This window comes from Struthio camelus, chromosome 5, assembly GCF_040807025.1.
Source record: "Struthio camelus isolate bStrCam1 chromosome 5, bStrCam1.hap1, whole genome shotgun sequence".
Classification (NCBI taxonomy): domain Eukaryota; kingdom Metazoa; phylum Chordata; class Aves; order Struthioniformes; family Struthionidae; genus Struthio; species Struthio camelus.
In genome coordinates, this window is record NC_090946.1 from 41,862,625 (window position 1) to 41,882,239 (window position 19,615).

At 43.9% G+C, this 19,615-nt stretch overlaps 1 protein-coding gene across 6 annotated transcripts in view; it reads left to right on the plus strand.

Annotated features, from left to right (window-relative positions):
* The window catches only part of MAPKBP1 (mitogen-activated protein kinase binding protein 1), a 100,439-nt gene that overhangs the window by 61,180 nt on the left and 19,644 nt on the right, over positions 1 to 19,615 (plus strand). For 4 of the 6 annotated variants that reach the window (XM_068945964.1, XM_068945966.1, XM_068945965.1 and 1 more), the window contains exons 7-20: positions 64 to 201; positions 1,012 to 1,194; positions 2,364 to 2,524; positions 4,802 to 4,991; positions 6,030 to 6,176; positions 7,031 to 7,215; positions 7,327 to 7,418; positions 7,787 to 7,912; positions 9,478 to 9,548; positions 9,993 to 10,114; positions 11,233 to 11,308; positions 14,105 to 14,216; positions 14,893 to 14,956; positions 17,905 to 18,030. In XM_068945964.1, coding sequence (XP_068802065.1) covers positions 64 to 201; positions 1,012 to 1,194; positions 2,364 to 2,524; positions 4,802 to 4,991; positions 6,030 to 6,176; positions 7,031 to 7,215; positions 7,327 to 7,418; positions 7,787 to 7,912; positions 9,478 to 9,548; positions 9,993 to 10,114; positions 11,233 to 11,308; positions 14,105 to 14,216; positions 14,893 to 14,956; positions 17,905 to 18,030 — 1,793 coding nt within the window. Of the gene's footprint in view, positions 1 to 63; positions 202 to 1,011; positions 1,195 to 1,801; positions 1,820 to 2,363; positions 2,525 to 4,801; positions 4,992 to 6,029; positions 6,177 to 7,030; positions 7,216 to 7,326; positions 7,419 to 7,786; positions 7,913 to 9,477; positions 9,549 to 9,992; positions 10,115 to 11,232; positions 11,309 to 14,104; positions 14,217 to 14,892; positions 14,957 to 17,904; positions 18,031 to 19,615 lie in introns of all 6 variants that reach the window. The other 2 variants (XM_009684643.2, XM_009684645.2) reach the window with 1 other exon arrangement.

Below are 19,615 nucleotides of genomic sequence, written 5' to 3' on the forward strand. Positions count from 1 at the left end.
TGAAATGACTTTTCTGTGACTCTCAGCAAAGAAATTAAGCTACGTAAACAATTATATTTCCAGAAAAACATTGTGGTGGCAGCCAACAAAGTATCAAGTAAAGTGACAGCTGTGTCATTCTCGGAGGACTGCAGTTACTTTGTCACTGCTGGAAATCGGCATATCAAGTTCTGGTACCTAGATGACAGCAAAACCTCCAAGGTAAGAGAAGCTGTATCACGGCCAAACTGTGAGCAGACACTTCCGTCTCACAGCAATGTGGATTTTGCTGTGGGAACTGGGAACCCTTTATTTTCCTGAGATTCAAGGCTGGCTCCCAACCTCTGGCGCTCAAGCCTCAATCTCCCCATGGGCTGGTAGCAATTGCACACTGCAGTGGTACCAAAAGCTTCTCTTATGCTGGGGCAGGGATATGGTGCCTGGGGTTGCAAAGCAGCATATTTGTTCTTTAGTAGTTATGCATGCAAAAAAAAAAAAAAAAAAAAAAGTTGCAGTCCTTGAGCTCCTTACAGCACAGAGACTGGGAGAGCTGCTTGATGTGGATTTGAGCATCTCAAAAGGCTGTGGTTGTTTTTTTTTGAAGTGTCAGCTGAGGACTTTAACCCTTTAGCTGGCTGCTTCTGCTCTTGGGGGACAGATATGCATTCCACACACGCTCATTTTTTTCTGGGTGCTCATGAACAAAAGTTGCTACTTCATGTTTAGACCCCACCCTTGACTGGCCATGGAAAGATTGCTTTTGCTGTGGTTGATCTGCTGTCTCTGGATCATACGTGTGGAAAGCCAATTTTGGTAGCACAAGCAGCGTTCTGTTCCATTGACTTGCTAATACTGATGGTCCCAATACATTATGAAACCTGTGGTTCTGCAGCAGATAAAACTTGTCGCTACCCCTTTTTGTAGGCTGCAGCTCTCTTTTTGAGGTACTTTTGCCCTCGAGGCTTGGTGTTCTAATAAATGTCTGTCTGGGGTGCCTGGCTCTGTTCCTAACAGATTGTTTTTTGTTGGTAGGTGAATGCCACAGTCCCCTTGCTAGGTCGCTCAGGTTTGCTTGGGGAACTGAGGAACAACTTCTTTGCGGATGTGGCGTGCGGAAGGGGCAAAAAAGCCGACAGCACCTTCTGTATCACATCCTCAGGCCTGCTGTGTGAATTCAATGAAAAAAGGCTGCTGGACAAGTGGGTGGAGCTGAGGGTGAGTTTTGTGTCCTCTGCTGTTAGCACCTGCTGAAACAGAGCAGGAGCAATAAGAAGCGCATTCAGAGAGCACAAGCTGGCCACCAGCAGTGAAAGTTATTGACTCTGAGGAGAATTTGGGCTTCTGCCACTTTGTGATTTATACTGGTTGGGAGGATAGACAGAAATGCCGTTGCCTCTTTGCAGAGGGATTTTGTTAATCCCTGAGGCTCTTCCACTCTCAAGCTTTCACGTTACAGCTACTGCCGTGGCAAAGCAGTGTCCTGATGTAGTTTTGGCAACCCTTGTGTTGTCCTTCCTGGCTTGGCCTGGACAAGTAGGAGTGTTAGAAGGATTCTGATCTCTCCCCTCTCTACAGTGTCTTGGTTGGCTTGTGCATCTCAAATGCAACTTCCCAATTTAGTAGTGGGTTTGTAAGCCACCAGCTTGGCCTGTAGTTAAGACTTCAACAGGGTTTTTTTCCTTTCAATGGAATGCAAGATGTTCACCTGAAAGGATTCAGAGTGTTGAAACCAAGGTAAAATATTTCCACACTTTCTCTCGAGTGAAATGCCTCTTCTTTTCTTTCCTTTCTTCTCTAAAATCTGCCTTTCACTCTCGCTCAGAATACAGACAGCTTCACAGTAAGTTTGACAAGTTTTGCATTGAACTCACCCACTTATCACCACACTCCATTTTCTACCATTTGCTGCCATTTGTACAAATCCCAGCGGGAGGGGAGATGAAACAATTTTTTTCTTTCTTGTCCTGTTGGGACAAGTGATGTATTGGTGTGGTACAGGGTGTGGTGCTGCTTCCCTACCAGTGGTGCTGAATGTCACAGAGGAGCAAAAAATACTGTACAGGGTGAGACTCAGCTGGAGCAAACGTGTTGCTCTGACCTCCTCCTGCAGGAGTGGCTTTATGTCAGCAGGGGAGCTGGCCTTTGGCGCTCTTTTATTCGCCACTTGGAATCTGCAATGGGCCTTGGCCAGGAAGCTCCTCCGAAAGAGAATTGGGACTTTTGGCTTTTCCTTGCTCTCAGGGGCTCCACTTCACTTCACTTCAGCTCTTCTGACCATGATTCCTTTGTCTGTCAATTTGCTATTTTCCATGCCATGTGTTTGGTGACTTTTTAAGTGAGTATGTATTGCTAACTAGCCTTCTTGTGTGCTGTGTCCTCCTCAGACCACTGTGGCAAACTGCATCTCTGTGAATCATGACTACATCTTCTGCGGCTGCGCTGATGGCACCGTGCGGATTTTTAACCCCCTGAACCTTCACTTTGTCACCACGCTGCCGAAACCACATTTCTTGGGAACAGATATCGCGAGTGTGACTGAGGCCAGGTATTGTAGAGAGGGTGAAAGGTATCAAGGGAGAGTTGTGTGGGTTAGAAGTGGTTCCCAGACTTTTGACTTTTGGAGTGCGCTCTTTTTATGGATTAAAACTGGTAGTGTGTGACACTGAGCTGTCACAACCTTGCCCCGCGTTGCTGTGCCCCACATTGAAACCAAGGCAAAATATTTTGCTGGGCCGCAACCCAAAGCTGATTGCTGGGCCACACAGCATATCTGGCTCCTCATCTTCCTGGGGTCACCCTTTTCTGGCAACCTTTCAACATTGGTTGCTGAGGGCAAGCGGGCAGTGTACAGGATGTTGTGGCACACTTCAGCTGCTCTTATGCAATGACATATCCTTTGCTTATCACGGGTAAGGTCTGTGAAGACTCTCCTCCATAACAATATAAAGATGTTGGTAAGAAATGCACAGGCTTTCATGGGGTATCTCTTCAAGGGCTCTTTTACAGTCATTTACGGACCCAAATGTCCCATTGTTGTCCACAGTCTTTCTCCTCCATCTGTCTTCTGCATTCTGTTTTCTTGTTTTCCTCCCTTGCTCTGTTAACTTCTACCTTGGCTCTCTTTCCCACCATCTAAGATGGGTAACGTGGTTTTCATATAGTTCTGTTTGCCAGCTTGTTGAGGCTTACGCTAGAGAAAACCCTTCACGCATTTCTGTTTGCAAATCCTCGTAGGAGAAGTGGGGAAAGAATTCCAAAAGCGTTTGTGTCTGCTAGCCAATATTCTAGTGGACTCCTCCATCTACAGGATTGACTATTTTTTTTCTTGTGTTTCAACAGATTTTATCTAAACTTTTTGGGGGGGGGGAGGGGGAGGAACTTGAGGAAAAAGTGCAAATAGTGCACTGTATAGCCCTCCTGTGTAGGATCAGTGGGAAGTGGTGATAATTCAATGAAGGAGCTGGGAAAAGGAACTGTTTTCTCAATTTAGTGTTACCAATTTTGGTAGTGCTAAGTCAAGCAATCATGTATACTGGCCCTTTAAAAGCACTCTCTGCTACTCCCTTATATGTCAGTCAAGCATAGATATTCATGTGATCCTTAAACATGCCTTTATAGGGCTGATTACAATCTTAACAGCATTTTTTTTTTTATTATTTCAAAAGAAGCTGGAAAACACAGGCCTCCTTATTATCCTTATGCATGCCAGAGCCTCTCTGTGGGATGCCAGTTGCCAGCAGTGAACCGCCCACAACTCTGTTAATGACTTCATTTTTCTGATAGGATCTGGGCTGCACTCTTCTAGTCCTCAAAGCTTTGCACCTGCTAAAGCAGGGTTCCCAGTTGTCTGGTGTACAGCATGCACGTCGGCCCTCATCCCTGGATCACCATTAGTCCTTTTAAGTTACCTGCTCTCAACACCCTAGTGCTCTGGCTGTAATTGCCTACTTCAATACCTGTAGCAGCTTTGTGGGATGGCTGCGTTCACCCCAGTCAAGAGAGCAGCTCCTACGCTACGTGCCTGGAGGTGGGACTCAACAGAGGACCCCTGCAGAGGAGATCCTGATTTCACATTGGACAAGCTAGGTCTAACCTGGGAAAATGGAAGTTTCCTTGTTGTGCAGTGTTCCCCTGTTTTTTCAGTTTGCAGCAGAGAGCGTGCCTGTCTAGAAAGGACCATACCCATCTGCAGTTGCCCATCTCATGAGCTGCTCCAAGCAGCACCAAGCTGGCCAGTGTGTGTGCGTGGGGGGAAGGCATGTCAGACAAACATCAGCTGAAGTAAATCATTCCTTTGTCCCTTGTGCTGGTGTGCCCTGACTTTCAAATGCTAGTGACTGCTCCTACTCTTCGCCTTGGTCCTGTGCCAGAGCAGTTCCTGCAATTAACTGCAGTCAGTACACAAAAGATGGGAAGGAGGATCATCTTGTGGTGCGTCCTCTTTGTTTTGAGATTGTTATTTGACTTGGATTTTACCACGCGCTTATGCGGTGGTAAGTGATGCTGACCTCCAGTGATGACCACGTGTCCTCTTTAATCCTTCAGGGAGAGTCAAATGTCTGTCTGTGGTGGGACTCTGGGTTGTACAGCAAGAAGAATAACTCTTACCCTGGGATGTTCAGGCCTCTCTTGGGACTTCTTGCTGCAATAGGTGTTCAGCAAGCAAGTCTTTCCAGCCAGCCTTCTCTCTCTACTTTTATGGCACGGTATATTGCTCACCTGGCCATCCCCTTTTGGAGAATCTGAGCTCTTGTGCTTGACTTCCTTGCTCTGATTCCAAGAGGGCACAAGTCAACCAGTCTTTTGTTCTCTCTTTGCACAGTCGTCTTTTCTCTGGTATGGCTGATGCAAAGTATCCAGACACCATTGCCCTGACCTTTGACCCCACCAACCAGTGGCTTTCCTGTGTATACAACGACCACAGCCTGTATGTGTGGGATGTCAAAGACCCGAAGAAAGTGGGCAAGGTTTACTCCGCTTTGTACCACTCATCCTGCGTATGGAGCATTGAGGTAATCACAGATGGGGAATGTTGTCTGCAGATGTGAGTGTTGGATTATGGGTTGTGGCTGCAGAAATCATCTGAAGAGCTGTCAAATTTACGTGCAAACACTTATAGCTGGGAGAGAGTCAACTCAAATTACTTTCTGTAGTTAGCGTGGTTGTTACGGGACTTGGGCTGTAGCTGGGAGCAGTTCTTTGGCTGCACAGCAGTGACTGATCAAGTACTTGAGATGCAGTGTGTTACTGGAGGGGGAAAAAAAGAGCAAACCCCAGGATTAAAAGGTGAAAAGTGGGAGAAAGGGCAAAACTGGACAAAACTAGGTGCAGTGGCTTCTTTCACAAAATACCCAAGATTTTATTGCTGACCTCAAAAAGTGTTTGAGGTCTGTGGTGAGCAAGTGTTCCAAAGTCAAAGGAATGAAACAAGCGATAAGACCTCAACTCCAGTCCCCATTAGCCTATTTACTAGGACATCCTGCATTAGCCTCTCAAGCGGCTATTGCCATCTAGTCTGTCCAGCTGGCTTTCCTTCAGAAGGAGGGAGGGAAGAAAAGGAGGTACAGGAAACAATATGTCCTAACAGTGATCAGAAAAAGGAGAACTGGAAAGAAAGATGGAAGATGTTGAGGACTCTTCTCAAGTGTTTTATTAATTACATTTCTCCCTTTTTCTCCTGGATTATGAACCCTTGGTAGTGTTTGAAAGTCTCAAGCAACAGTGCAAGGTGGCTGTTGCATAGTCTTTGAGGTGTGTCTCTTTGAACTATTAAAGACAAAAGATGCTGGCTTACTGCTGGCTTCTTAAAGGGATGTTCTACGCTCAGGGAACCTCAGCCAGCATCTGTTTGAAGTGAGCATGAAGCTCTGGCTTGCAAGCAGGTTTTCATTGGGAGAATTCCTGGCCTTCACAAAACAGGGGCCTCGGTACAGAGGACAGCTCTTTCATCTGGTCTTGTTTTGAAACTCGCTGCAGTTCTAGATACTTGCAATATCTAGAATGTCAGGTGCAGGGGGTTCTCATTCAGGGGTTGATTTTCCTGCCCTTAGATGTATCCGGAGGTGAAGGACAACAATCAGTCATGCCTACCCCCTGGTTCCTTCATCACCTGTTCCTCTGACAACACCATTCGTCTCTGGAACACTGAGAGCTCCAACATTCATGGCACAGCCTTGCACCGCAACATCCTCAGCAACGTAAGATCCCAGGCTTTCATCACCTCCTTGCCCTGGGGGTTGCTCTGCCTCGTGCACGGGTATTCCCAAGTTAGGGCCCAAACTTCTCGGTGCCTCTAAGTCAACACAGACCTCTCTATAAGGAGAGTGCAAGTCTGGCCTTTGGACTGTTGCTTTTTCCAAAATTGCCCAAGGGTTCAGCAGACTTGGCTTTTTCCAATATGGCACAGCCCTCCTGAAGCATATGACGTGATTCTCTTTTTCTCCAACTGTGATGTATAATCACTTTAAGATCCGTTTGGGAAAGGTATACTAAATGAGGTAGAGGCTTGGGAGAACTGGATGAGAAAGAATACTAAACTCACTTCATCTGTATAAGAGTGCGGATACTTTATACAGCGCAGTGATTGCCTCTGGACATTTGCTTCCATTATCAGTTGTTTTGAAAGACCCATGAGTGTGGTAGCCCTGACCTGCCCTTTCTCAGCAATCTGCTCAGGGTGGAAAAAAAGCTCCTGCTTTCTTTGCCAGAGGGTTTTCAAAAGGCATAGGCTGCCTTAGGTGTTCCCTACAAGTCTTCTAAATTCCTGCTCTGCCCCCTGTTATGTTGTAATCACTAATCCCAGAGCTTGTCTCTGTGCAGGAGATTCTGTTGGCTTCCAGAACCAAGGGAGATCTCTTGCAAAGAATGATCATGAGACACAGCTGTGCAGCTTTCCCTCTACAATATGAAGAGGCTAAGTGCTTGCCCCCAGCCAAAAGATGCCATCAATTACAGAATTACTGCCAGTATACTTTGGCCAGGTGGCCAGTTGCTAAGAAGGTTGCCTCATTATAATAACGAGTTAATATTTCTGTGTGTATTGTGTCCCCAGGACTTGATGAAAATCATCTATGTAGATGACAACACTCAGGTACTCCTGGATACTGATTACAACTCAGGTGGGAGTGCGGACAAAGCCGATGCACAAGTGATGGATACAAAGGTGGGGATACGCTCTGTGTGCGTGAGCCCCAGTGGGGAGCACCTGGCCTCGGGGGACAGGATAGGTACTCTCAGGTAATTTCATAGAGCTTCTTGGGCAGGATGAGGGCTGGGTGGGTGTGAGACTCAAAACTAGATCTTGCTAGTTTTATTAAGCACACTGCAATCTGCGATGTTCTGTCTCAGGATATATGAGTTGCAATCTTTGAGGGAAATGCTGAAGGTGGAAGCCCATGACTCTGAGATCCTATGTCTGGAGTATTCCAAACCCGACACAGGTAAATGCAATTGAGCTTCTTTCCTTTTGCATATGAAAGTAGTGTTAAACAAGTCAGAATGTGCAGCCATCATATGTCAGAGCTTTCCAGTGGTGAACCACTCCTGGATTTCAGAGCAGACTTGTAGCACTGGACTCGTAGAGCCAGACCTTGAAATAGACTTCTTTCTCATGCTCTTCCATGGAATATCATAGGTGGAGACTGAGATTCATTCTGTCTGTTGTTGCAGTGTGAAATCCAGAGGCATTTCATCTGGTAGTTAGCTATGGCTTAATGTTTTGTCCGTAAGACTTCTTGGGAAGCTATCTTAAAATGATTATTAGAAGAGTAAATGGTTTCTACTGGAAAACCCTCTTTAATTTTGACAGGGTTAAAGCTGTTAGCCTCAGCCAGTCGGGATAGATTGATTCATGTCTTGGATGCTGGAAAGGACTACAGCCTGCAGCAGACCCTGGATGAACATTCCTCTTCCATCACTGCTGTGAAGTTTGCAGGTAAGGAATTATGACCTTCTTCCAAAGCTGGATTTCAGCACTGCTGCTGTCCCATTGTGGCTGTAAACTAATTCTAACTGTTTAAACGCTAGGGTAGGCCAGGCTGAAGCTGCCACTGCTTTTTTGTCATCCTCTGTAGTTACAGTCCTAATGGAAGGCGATATTTGATGATACTTGCCACCTTTTCCATTGTTTTTACCCTCTCCTTCACCCCACCCCCACTCAAAAAACCTCTCCTCGTTGAAGTTCCCAATATTTCTTTGGAAAACTGTTTTCTGTAATGATTCACTCTACTTGATATCAGATGGTTACACCCTGTTCTTATCTCAATGAGGAGAACAGTGGAAACAAGGTCATCTTCAAAAATGATCTGTTTCAGGATTAATTGATGAGAAATACTTTTGTCACTGCAGACCAATGTTAGACTTTCCATTCTTCCTAATGGAGCGTAGCGCTTCCCCGGTGCTCAGAGTCGCTACTGGTGGTCAGCGACATCAATCTGGTGTACTGCACTATTGCCAGGGATCAGCAAGAGCTAGCTGCTCCGTACAGGAAGGGGAGCCAGGAGCTGAGGGTGACAGGAAGGCAGGCGGCAGAATTAGTGGCCTCACTGCCAGAGGGCAGTCCCACAGTACCTGCACAAGTAGGAGCAGATTGGATCCAGTCACAGTAACCAGGTTCAACCAATAGTCTAGATAACCAGGCAAATCTACAGTGATGAGATGGGTCCGTGGTCAGCCACAATCAGTGATCGCCAGGCAAGTCCACAGTGATAAGGCAGGTCTGAGCTCAAATCAGGAAGTTGAGACCTTGCTGAAGCTTCTTAGCGGTTTGGGGGAGCCTCCGGTGAGGTTTCTTCCAGCTTTTTCTCAAGGACCTCCAAGGCCAGCCAAGCTCTGAAAGCTCTGTCTTATCAGGGAGCTGGCCTTGAATGCAGCCAGCTAATGTCTTGGGGGGTGGGGGAATGCACTGAAAGCCCTGGCAGCTAAGACCGGTGTGCTAGTCCAGTGTGCTAGTCTGTGGGCTAAATGCAGTCCTGCTCTGAATGGGTACAGTGGCTTGTTTGGATCCGTTTTCATTATGTTGAGTTTTATCAGGTTTTGCTTTGCTGAAGGAGCAGATTGGTTACAAGAGTGCTTGAGGAAGAAGGAGGGCCTGACCCTTCAGAAAGAAAGGGCAGCAAGAAACACGTCATTGACTTAAAGGACTGAAAAGTGCCTGTTTCCTATTTTCAGCTCATACTCAGCATGAAACTGCTTTTTTCTTGTCACGTTGCTATGAAGTGCTCTAGTACGAAGAGAACAGGAACATGAACAAAGTCCTGGGGAAGACAGCAGAATTATATCCTCATCCTGTTGCTCGAGGCCTCTGTATTAAGGCCTTATGCATTTTGAACGTTAGCAAATGCTGTTCTTGAGAAGAGGCTTCTGCTTTGCTGCAGCCTTGTACTGCTGCAGTAAGAGTCAAGTCTTAGCTAATCAGGACTGGAATAAATCATCAACAGTACAGATTTAAACATCTTTCACCTTTATATCTTTTGATTGGCTCCTGTCTCTTTGTTCCAGCTAATGATGGGAAAGTGCGCATGATCAGCTGTGGGGCAGACAAAAGCATCTATTTCCGTACTGCGCAGAAGGTAGCGTCATTACAGCTGTTATATCCTTTCTAAATAATCTCTCCACAAAGGAGCTACTTTAAAGAGCAGTATCAGAGTCTGAGTTTGCTGCTATTTCAGTCTCAGTATCTCCTATTGTGACTCAGTGCAAGAGATTGCATTAGGAGAACTTGTTCTGTGAAGCTCGCAGCTGCTCCCAGTCTGACCTCTCTCATCAGGAGGCAATGCAGAGAACTGTTAGGATATCTGCTCCTCTTTCTTTGTGAGAGCTGTTGTAAGAAGTGGTGGAAGAGCATGGCTGGAGAGAGGAGTTCATTGTGCCTCCAGTCCTGGTTGCTCCTAGCAGGCCCCTTTAGTGGGAGGGGCTGGCTTGTGCTGGCTGTATGAGATGACTTGTCTCTATTTACAAGTTTTAAATAATGGATTAACTCCTTGGCTTTGACACAGTTTTTACCCTATGCTTAGACAGGAGAAGGAGTTCAGTTTACCCGAACACATCACATTGTTAGGAAAACCACTCTGTATGACATGGATGTGGACCCCAGCTGGAAGTATGCTGCTATTGGCTGCCAGGACCGTAATATCAGGTTAGTTCACTTGTCTCAAGAATATTCTTGCAGTCGTGAATGAGTTGGCCAAGGCATTCCCTGTCCCCCATCATTGTTCTTCTAGGTTCTTTATGTTTCAGTCTGATCTGCCTCACCTCAAACTCTGAACTCCTTCCCCCCCCCCGCCCCCCCCGTACTGATGAAAAACTGTGGATATGCTTGAATGTCCATGGGACGGTTGGCTTTTTGCTGGGTTCCTTTGTAGAGCAAGGCCTTTGTCCTGGGGACAGCAAGTGTACCTGCCTTAGCACATCACTGAACTGTGTGGCAAGAACTCCTGCCCTGTGGTAATTTTTGCCTTTAAAGGTTTGTACAGTGAAAGCCTCTGAGTTCCTGTGAAATATCTGGGACCGGAGGAACCTACAACTGAGCCAGGTGTGATTGTCTTTTGACAAGTGGTATCCATTCTATGTTCCACTCTTTTTCATTTTCCAATCTATATGTCTGCCTGCCTCTCCAAAGCAAAGGAGACTCCCTAGTCCTGCAGAATAGTCTCTCTTGCAATATGTTGGCGAGATGCTGAGAGTTTTGGACATGGTTAAATGTCAACTGTTTTTGTATCCTGATGTAAATGAAGAGTCTTGTTTCTCTTAGTTCTGTCCTTTAGTATGAAGGAGCCACAGATATTTTTGTAGCAAGGAGGACTGCTGAAGCTTTAGTAAGTGCCATTCTTGCTATGTTACCAGTGGTTGTTACTTGGTGTTACAAGGCTTTTTCCTTGCCATCTGACTTCTCCTTCAGTGCCATGGTGCTAAACTTGTTCTTGGTTATCAGCTTGAGAATCAAACTTAACTTTTAATTCGGATAATCTACTTGGTATTTTATCATCCAGTCTTGGGGCCCTGCATTACTTCCCAGGTTGATTGTTAAATCACTTGAATGATTGGCAGTTATTGTTCGTAGACATCATAGCTTCACTTCCTGCAGCTTGGCCCTGTGCCCTGTCTATCCTGTACAATGAAGCCTGGCATGAGGAGCAGAAAAGGAAAGGATCCTGGTGACAAGAACCATAGAGTGGTGCACGGGCATAATGAGTGATGTTATCTTATGTCCTGTGCATGGGCATAATGAGTGAAGTTATCTTATGTCCTCCTAAGGGTTTTCAACATAAGCAGTGGGAAGCAGAAGAAGCTTTACAAGGGATCTCAAGGTGAAGATGGTACCCTCATCAAAGTAAGCTGCTCACTTTTTTTCTCCCTTTTCCTTTCCCAGATCTTCTGAGTGCAGCTTGGGGCTCAGAAAGGGTTAGATCCAGACTGCAACAATGTTTGAACTTTTCTTGTCAGTTACTTAACGAATTACTTGAACTCCACTTCTTAATTAATGTGCATTAATTTTTAAACACACATTTTAAAGTGGTCCGTCTGACACTGGGCCCTGAAAGCATGAACTTTAATAAAAAAAATAAAAAATAAAAAATAAAAAACCCACCACCTCAGCTTTCTATGTAAATAAACTCAGCCAACAGCTGCTCTTAGCTGGCCAGTGTAAAGCATTTAACTAAAAAAGAAATATAAATCTGAATGCAGAAACTCTTCTTTTTGCTTGCCCTATACTTTTTCCCTTATGTTGTGTCTGCTTCCTTCTACTTCCATACTTAAAGCCTGGTAGTACATTTGGATTCCATCAGACTAAAGCGTGACGTGAATGAATAAATGATAAAGTAGGTGTATAATTTCTCTCTCTGTTCTGTGTCTGAAGTGGGGCAAAGGTCCACACTCTGGTAGCAAGCAGAACTGTACCGGTATCCGTCAAGAGAGAATCTTAGCCCATTTTACATGTCACATCTCAAAAGCCAAGGGTGTTTGTCTCGAATGCCTCTGAAAAAATAGAAAACTTCCTTAGCTCTGTCTTGACAGTTCCTTTAAATACTTCTGGGAAAGCAGATTGCAACTAATTCTTCCTTTGCTCTCTGCTCCAGAGGAGCTCCTTCTGGCTTTCTTGATTATCTTACTTAGGTTTTATAAGCTGGAGCTGCCTGTTGATCAGAGTTTGAAAAATTTGTGAGATCAGTGAAATGTCAGATGGGTTGCCAGAGAACAAATACAAGTGAAGTGCTCTAAGAGTAGATGAAATTAAGTAGCAACTGCCCAGAAAAGCCCATGTTCTTCGGGCAGCCTTGGAACGCTGGACAAACACAGTACTGCTTAAAGAGACTTTTTGTATTTCCCTGTCACCTGCCTGCTCAGTGTATTCTGGCCTTGGGGTAGCACACCCACTTCTAGCACTGTACTGTGCTTCCCCCGATTAAACCAACCATGTTAAAGATTAGTGATTAGGAGTAATGCCAGCATACTGGGATGCAGAAGAGTTGTATCCTTGTCTTTAAAGGAGACAGACCAACTGACATGACCAGAAAGTGTCTCAATTCACCTAACAAGCTGCTTCTATGTCAGATTTGTTTTCACTGATTTTTTTTCTACTTTTTAAGTACTTTGTTTAGCTGACCAGGCCAGCAGTATTATTGATGGGCCTAAATAACTAGGTAAAAGGAAGAGAAAAGCAAACTACTGCATTCAGTGTCATGTCTTCTGTTTCTATACAGAAAGATAATTTCTTTTGCTCTGTGTCTATATAATTTCACCTCCCCCATAGCTTTTATAAGCCAGGGCAATGAAAATGAAAAATTGGTGCTATATTTTATTGCTGATAAGCTCAAGTGCTTGATTATACGACTCATGAAATGTTGCTCACAACTGTATTTTTTGTTTTTAGTATCCTTTATGTTTTTGCTTTTTCATGAGTAGCACAAGCAAGGAATCTCTATTTTTAATGTTGCTTTATTCATTTTTAGGGCAGTTATGTAACCAAGGGATTACAGTTGTCTCTGGAATTCAAACTTTCGTGGAGTGTTGTTCTGAGGTCATAACACACATTACAGTTTAACAGTTGGAACCCAAGCAACGATATGTGAAGCAGAAGATGCAGCAACAAAACAAATATAACCAAAAAATTATCTAAACAACCTGCATCCTTTAAAACAAACACTTTGACTCTTGGCTCCTTGAAGTTCTACAAAACACAAAGCAGAACATTTGGATAAAGTTGCTATATTTGCTGTGCAGCGCTGCTTGAGAGTAACAAGGCATTTGGATCAGGTTTTATTGCTTGATCCAAGATAAAGCAATACAGGGGTTTATGTATAAACAAAACGTGGGAGCTGCAAACACTGGAGATTTGACCGCATCATCAGCAAAGATATTTTTTTCTGCAATGTGTAGTTCTTTGTTGGTTTCTCTCCTCCAGGTTGGAGTCTTTTAAGGTTTCACCTCCCCGCTCTGATTTTTGAGCCTGATATAGAAGAAACAGAGTTCCATTGAAAATAAGACCCCAGTACTTAAAAGGAGATAGGAAAAAAAGTTCAAGTCTGTCCAGATTGGTGATGGTGCCTTCATGGTCATGAAGGCATTTAATATAAGGGCCTTTAGTCTTTGATAGAGTTGGAGATAGTGTTAATAGTTTAATCAGGTTGGAGGCTTTTTGTCCTGGGATGCTGAATAACCTGGTACTAGATCAGGGTCTTGTGGGGGCAGCTTGTGTTGCTGTTGACTATTACAACCCCTTGCTGTGAAGATGAGCCTGGTTTCCTGTGATGCCCAGCTGCCTCCCTGTGGGATGGTTCAGGGGACTGATTACACAGCCTTCAGTGCTCCAGTATTGCTTGAATTCATTCAACCAGACGGACAAGGTTCTTTACAGTAGAAAGACCAGACAACCTAAGCACTGCTAAGCAGAGGACCATGGCATTTTACTTGGATAGACATGTTGAAACAGGGATGAAAAATGTACACTTTCAATATAAAATATTTTATAAAATAAATTTTCTCTGTCCTCTGGACTGAGGGTCTAGACAAGTGTTGAATTTTCTTTCTTTGAGTCTGCCACTGTCTTTGACGTTCTGGACAACTCTTATGCAGCTCGAATGCTCTTTCTTAGCAGACCTTTGTACTTCTCTTATCTCTTAAACAGGTGCAAACTGATCCATCTGGTCTTTATATTGCAACCAGTTGTTCTGACAAGAACCTCTCCATTTTTGATTTCTATTCTGGCGAGTGTGTTGCTACCATGTATGGACACTCAGGTAGGTCATGTAAACTTCTGGTAATGTGTCTTCCTGCTGGTGGCTATATAGTAGCGTATTATACTGATCAAAGCTTTCTGAAGGTCCGTCCCCCACCAAATTTTAAGCATTATGGCTATTTTTAGCTAGCTTACAGCTGGTTGAAGTTTCAATAACTTAACTCATTGCAAGTTCAGCTTTTTTTCTATTGCATTCCTATTATATAACGTATGCACACACACATACGCGTGTGGGGTGTGTGTACATATATGTGTAAAATACACACACACACACACACACACACACACACACACACACACACATATAAAAAAATAAATGCCTGTCAGACCTTTTATTTGTTTATACAATTTTTCTAATGGCCCATAAGGTGGTCTGTGTTTTTGATTTTTTTTTTTCTTTGTGTATATTAAATTTCTTTATGATGTATCCTCAGCTCCTACCATGCACGCACTATTCTATGTTAGGCAAGACTTAGGCAAGACTTCAGTCATTATGCTCGTTTTGCCATGCAATACCTTCTTTTACGTCAAACCTAGATCCTGTGGCAATTGGGGTATACTTACCCAGGAAATATGTTTAATCAGAATTTGAATAGCTGATCTGAGCCCAGAAAGGCTATTTGGCTAATGATCTGTGCAATTCAAGGGCATTTTTTCCTGTTCTTTATTTTACACAGAGATCGTAACTGGGATGAAATTCACTAATGACTGCAAACATCTGATCTCTGTTTCTGGTGACAGGTAAGAGGGATTTGCTTATTTGTGATATTAGCTCATGCTGTTGTCTCACACTAGATTTAAAGTGTCTCCAGGAGGAAGGTAGAATTTTGGAGGGGTGTTTTTTGACGTTCAAAGCAACCACAGAACTTTCTGAATCCTAAATGTGAGCCGTTGGCAAAGGTTGCAGAGCTTTATCATCCTTCCGTGCCGGGAGACACCCATGTAAAGTGCATCCCTTGTGGTTTTCAGGGTGCAGGTACAATTTCCTGCTAATATTACTTGGAAAGCAGCTGGAAGGAGACAGGGATGTGGCTGGGTTCCTTACCAGCCCCCAGAGCTGGGAGCTGGGCAGTGTAATGCAGCCTGTGACATTCTGAGCAGCGATGCCGAAACTTGGTCTTGCAGTGCTCCCGTGGGCAGGGTTTCACCAGCAACTTGCTGCTGCTGGGAGGGACTGATCTGTCCCCACTCTCTGCTCCTGTCCATGTCATTCTCTTCCCTGCTCCCCTAAGCCAGCTGGGGTCCTTGTCTGACCCCTAAATAAGCTGATTCAGGTCACTAAATCGGCACCCTCCCCTCCCCCTGCTGTGTTTTCTGCTGGTTTAGTGAGCTAAATCAGCTCCCCAAAAGCTTAAGTAATCACCACACCCAGCCTAAGGGAAAAAGACAAGTATGTGCCTAATGTAATGACTGTGGAGGGGAGTGGACCCTCTGCTCTTGGAATCAGTGAATTCTTAAATAAGCTGAACGTAATAGCACTTCTCCCTTGAGAAATAGTGCTTCTGGGAGTGTCATTTCAAGGCCAGAGCAGCTCAGATCTTCTCTTTGCTATTAAAAACCTACAAGAAGAAAATTTTCACAGGTTTGTTGTTACAGAGCATACAATATACAGTCTTAAATTACATTAGTTGGTTATTTCTGGCTTTCAGTAAAAAGTAAATAATTTGTTTTTCTCTTATTTTGCCTATCATATGTTTAAACAGATTAGGAGAAAAGTTGCGGAGTTCTCTTGTCTTGGGTCTCTGATACCTTCCAGAGACATAGAAGGTGCGAGCAGTCCAGTGATCCTTGTGATTTAGTGCAGTGATCCCTTGTTGACTGTTTACATGGGAGCTTGTCATTTTTTTTTTCACGAAGAGTGTGGAGGAGGTAGATGAGAATTGAAGAAGGGATTCACAAAAACCTCAGCTGTAAGGAGAGGAGAGAGAGTGTTTCTCCAAGAAGAACAGAGAAAATAGTCCGTTTGCACATGGCAGCATGTGCAAAGAATAAAACTGAGACTAGAAAGAGAAATGGAGATGAAGAAAGCACAAGGACTGGGAGGGCCGTGTGAGAAAAGTACTGTAAAGAAAAAAACTTGCAGCAGAAGGGGTAGGTGGGAGCATACTTGGGTATAGCTTTGTGTTGAATGCTAATGTTTTTGTAAGTTCATACTGTTTGCTGCTTATCTCTAGCTTTGATTGCTGTGGGGCTGGGTTAAATGAACAGGCCAGATTTGCTTTCGAGTTGCATTTCCTGCCTTTCAGTATTGTCTCAGCAGCAAATTATAGCTGCTGCTATATTCAATAGAGCTCCTGTTTGGGAGGAAGCAGCTGACTGCCCTAGGTTACCATAGCTCCCAGATGCAGTGCCTCAGAAGCTTTTTAGTCTTTTGGCTAAAAAGCTGGGGAGGGGGATGACAGCGTTTTCACTGTGGAGGAGAAGTCTCTGTTTCTGTGCGTGGCTTGAGTAGGTGGGAGTCGTGTTCCTGAGTTTCATCATGAAGGGACTGGGACAGGCTGCAAGAAAGAAATTTTCAGTTTTTCATTTAAAAACTTCACAGACCAGAAAGAGGTTTTTGTTTGCTTTTGTGTAGGATGAAAGTTAAACCTTTTAAAATGTCTTCTCGTGAGTGGACAAAAAAAAGATGCAGAACCTGTCCCAGGCATTCAGGATCTTGGTGCTTGGGGTATTTGCCTCAGGTCTGAGAGAGCAAAATTCATGGTTATTGCTCTAAATAGCAGAGCAGTGGAATTCTTACAGACTGGCGAGAAAGATGGGAAAGCCCCTCAGGGAAAACTCCTTGGTGAATTGGAGTACAAGTATGGTGACACTGATGGATTTTTGGAGAACTTGATGAAATCCTCTTTGGATTCCAAAGGAGCACACAGGATTTTTATAAATGAAAGCAAAAGCACCACTTCTCTTTGTATATCTATTTAATTATACCCAGCTAGACAGGGAAGATGGATGAGATGAAAAGAACCAGTTAGCGCTGAGGATAAATTTCAAAGAAAATTGTGGTCATTTTACTTTCTAGCAACTTAAGATAGACACAGTAGTCTCTGTGTCACTTTTTAGACAGATTTCCAAAGAAAATGAGACCTGTGAGATCGCAGTGTTTGTTTCCCTCTCTTAAAAGCTGTTGAATCCATTGACCAAGTTCAGTTAAATTCTTTAGAAGTTTCATGGAGGTAGTCCAAGCAGAGCAATATTAGGAGTACCCTGACTGCAAAAAATGCTGCAACATAATCTTAACCGTTATTACACCACAGCGAATCCATGGGAGAGACATGAGGAGGATCCTGACCAAGGGAGAAGTTACAATCGGATGTTGCATCTTAATCGATGTCAGAGGGTGCAAAAGACATCTATAGAGAGCCAGGCTCTGTTTATCCTGCTGATCATGGAGTGACTTTTGTATGGCATTTCTATCAGCAGCTGGTCAGATAGTGAAATAAAGGTGTAAGATCAGGCATGAGTCTGTGCAAATACCTCTGCAGTCGCTCTCATCCACAGGAAGTCTTTGTAGGCAGGTTGACCTTTCTGTTATGAGGCTTGTGATGGGATTGAGTTTCCATAAAGCCATGGCTGCCTGTGTGCCTCCCTGCCACAGACAGAAGGGCTCTCGTTTGCCTCTGCAAATGGAATTGATATCGGCTATGAAATGAACTAAGGCTTAACCCCAGCCTTACCTTTCCCTCTTTCAGCTGCATCTTCATATGGCGTCTGAGCTCAGAGATGACCATCAACATGCGACAGCGACTGTCTGACATGAAACAGAGAGGGAAGCAGGCAGAAAAGTCTCCTCCACACAAGACAGCTGGACTTGTGAGGTGAGCATAGTGGACTGAGAAGATCTTGCAGGCTTTATAGGGTCAAATGTGAAAAGTGTGGGCACTGGGATTGAACTGCAAGGTTTCTGTTGCCTTTACTGATAGTGTCTTACAAAAGTTCTCTTACTCTTCTGTTGGCTCTGCTGTGGGGTGTGTGTTTTGTTTTTTGTTTGTTTTTTTTGTGTGTGTGCCCTTTCTTTGGATGTAGAAGCCTGATTGTGGTCTTCCAGACAGACTCGCTCAGTGTTGCTTCACTGATTGCAATGTGTATGCAATGCCATTTCTCTCTTAATCATGTGATCAGAAACTTTTAATAAGCAGTTTACCTAGCAATACTAAAACTGGTACACAGCATCCCATTAGGGAAGCCTTGATCCTTCATGAATAAAATTCTCTGGGTCTTGGCTGAAAATTTAAAGGCTATTTTCTGCCGTGTCAGTACTGAAATAAACCTGTGACCTATGCGTTTGCCATGCTGATCATAGTTCTGAAAGAGTCCTAGCTTTTCCTTACAGTTGTGCTGTTTCTTTGTTACCTATTTGCAGGACAATTTAAAGAAGGTCACTTAAAAATAATTAATTTCCATGAGAAAAGTTCTTGTCAGTTGAATCATGTTATTTTTTGCTCTGTAAACAGCATATCTAAAAACAAACTACCACAGCCAGCAAACTGAATAGATCTAAATTTATCTGGTGACCTTTCTTTAAAAAGTGGTCCTTAAACGCAGTCTCTGTTTTTAAACAGAACAAGAGTGACAGGGGATTATGGACTGTTAATGTAAAGTATTTACTTTTGGCTTCTCTGCAGTTAGTAGTTAGCTGAAACTAATTTGACTGTAAGCACTGCAGGAGGCAGGCATCTGCAGTCCGCACCAAGCTAATGTGGGATCAAAGTGGGGAAAAAGGATTCAAAAATTTATTTTTATTGTTTTTCTTTTTTTTTTTTTTTAATGCTGTGCCCCACAATTTTCCTCCTCTGACTACAAGTTGAGTTCTGGATATAAAGTACCAAAGCACTGAAGGACTTAACACACGGGTTGTTAGAGTATTACAAGGACCTTCCCCTCCCTTTGGGAGCAAAGTATGTCAGAACAAGTCTGTCTGCATACTTTATTTGGGAAAGTCTTGGTCTGCTCATTCTTGAAAGTTCTGTTGTCTAATATGTGCTTTCAGTAATGATGCTGGGAGAACTCAGTATTGAACCATGAAGCTTTTTTTTCCTAGCCAAAATTCTAGAGCTGTCAAGCAATGTGCTTTTTATAGCAGACGCTCCATCATTCCAGCAGCTGCAGCCTTGCCTTACTGAGGCTCTGCCCGTGACAGATAATCCCAGTTCTCTTCCGTGTTAGGTGAGACTAGTTTCCGTCACAGATGCTTGTTGAAGGGCGGCGTTAGTGCCACGCCAGCCCCAGCACTTTAATAAACTTGTTTGGTAACCTCTTTGCAAGCCTGGAACCTTCTTGTTTGGTCAGCTTTGAAAGCTTGTTTTCAGTTTTGATCGACTGCTATGGTCACTGGATATCAGCAAAGACTTAATTCTAGAGCATTTTGGATTAGGACTGAAAATGGAGGAAGAGCCTATTGGA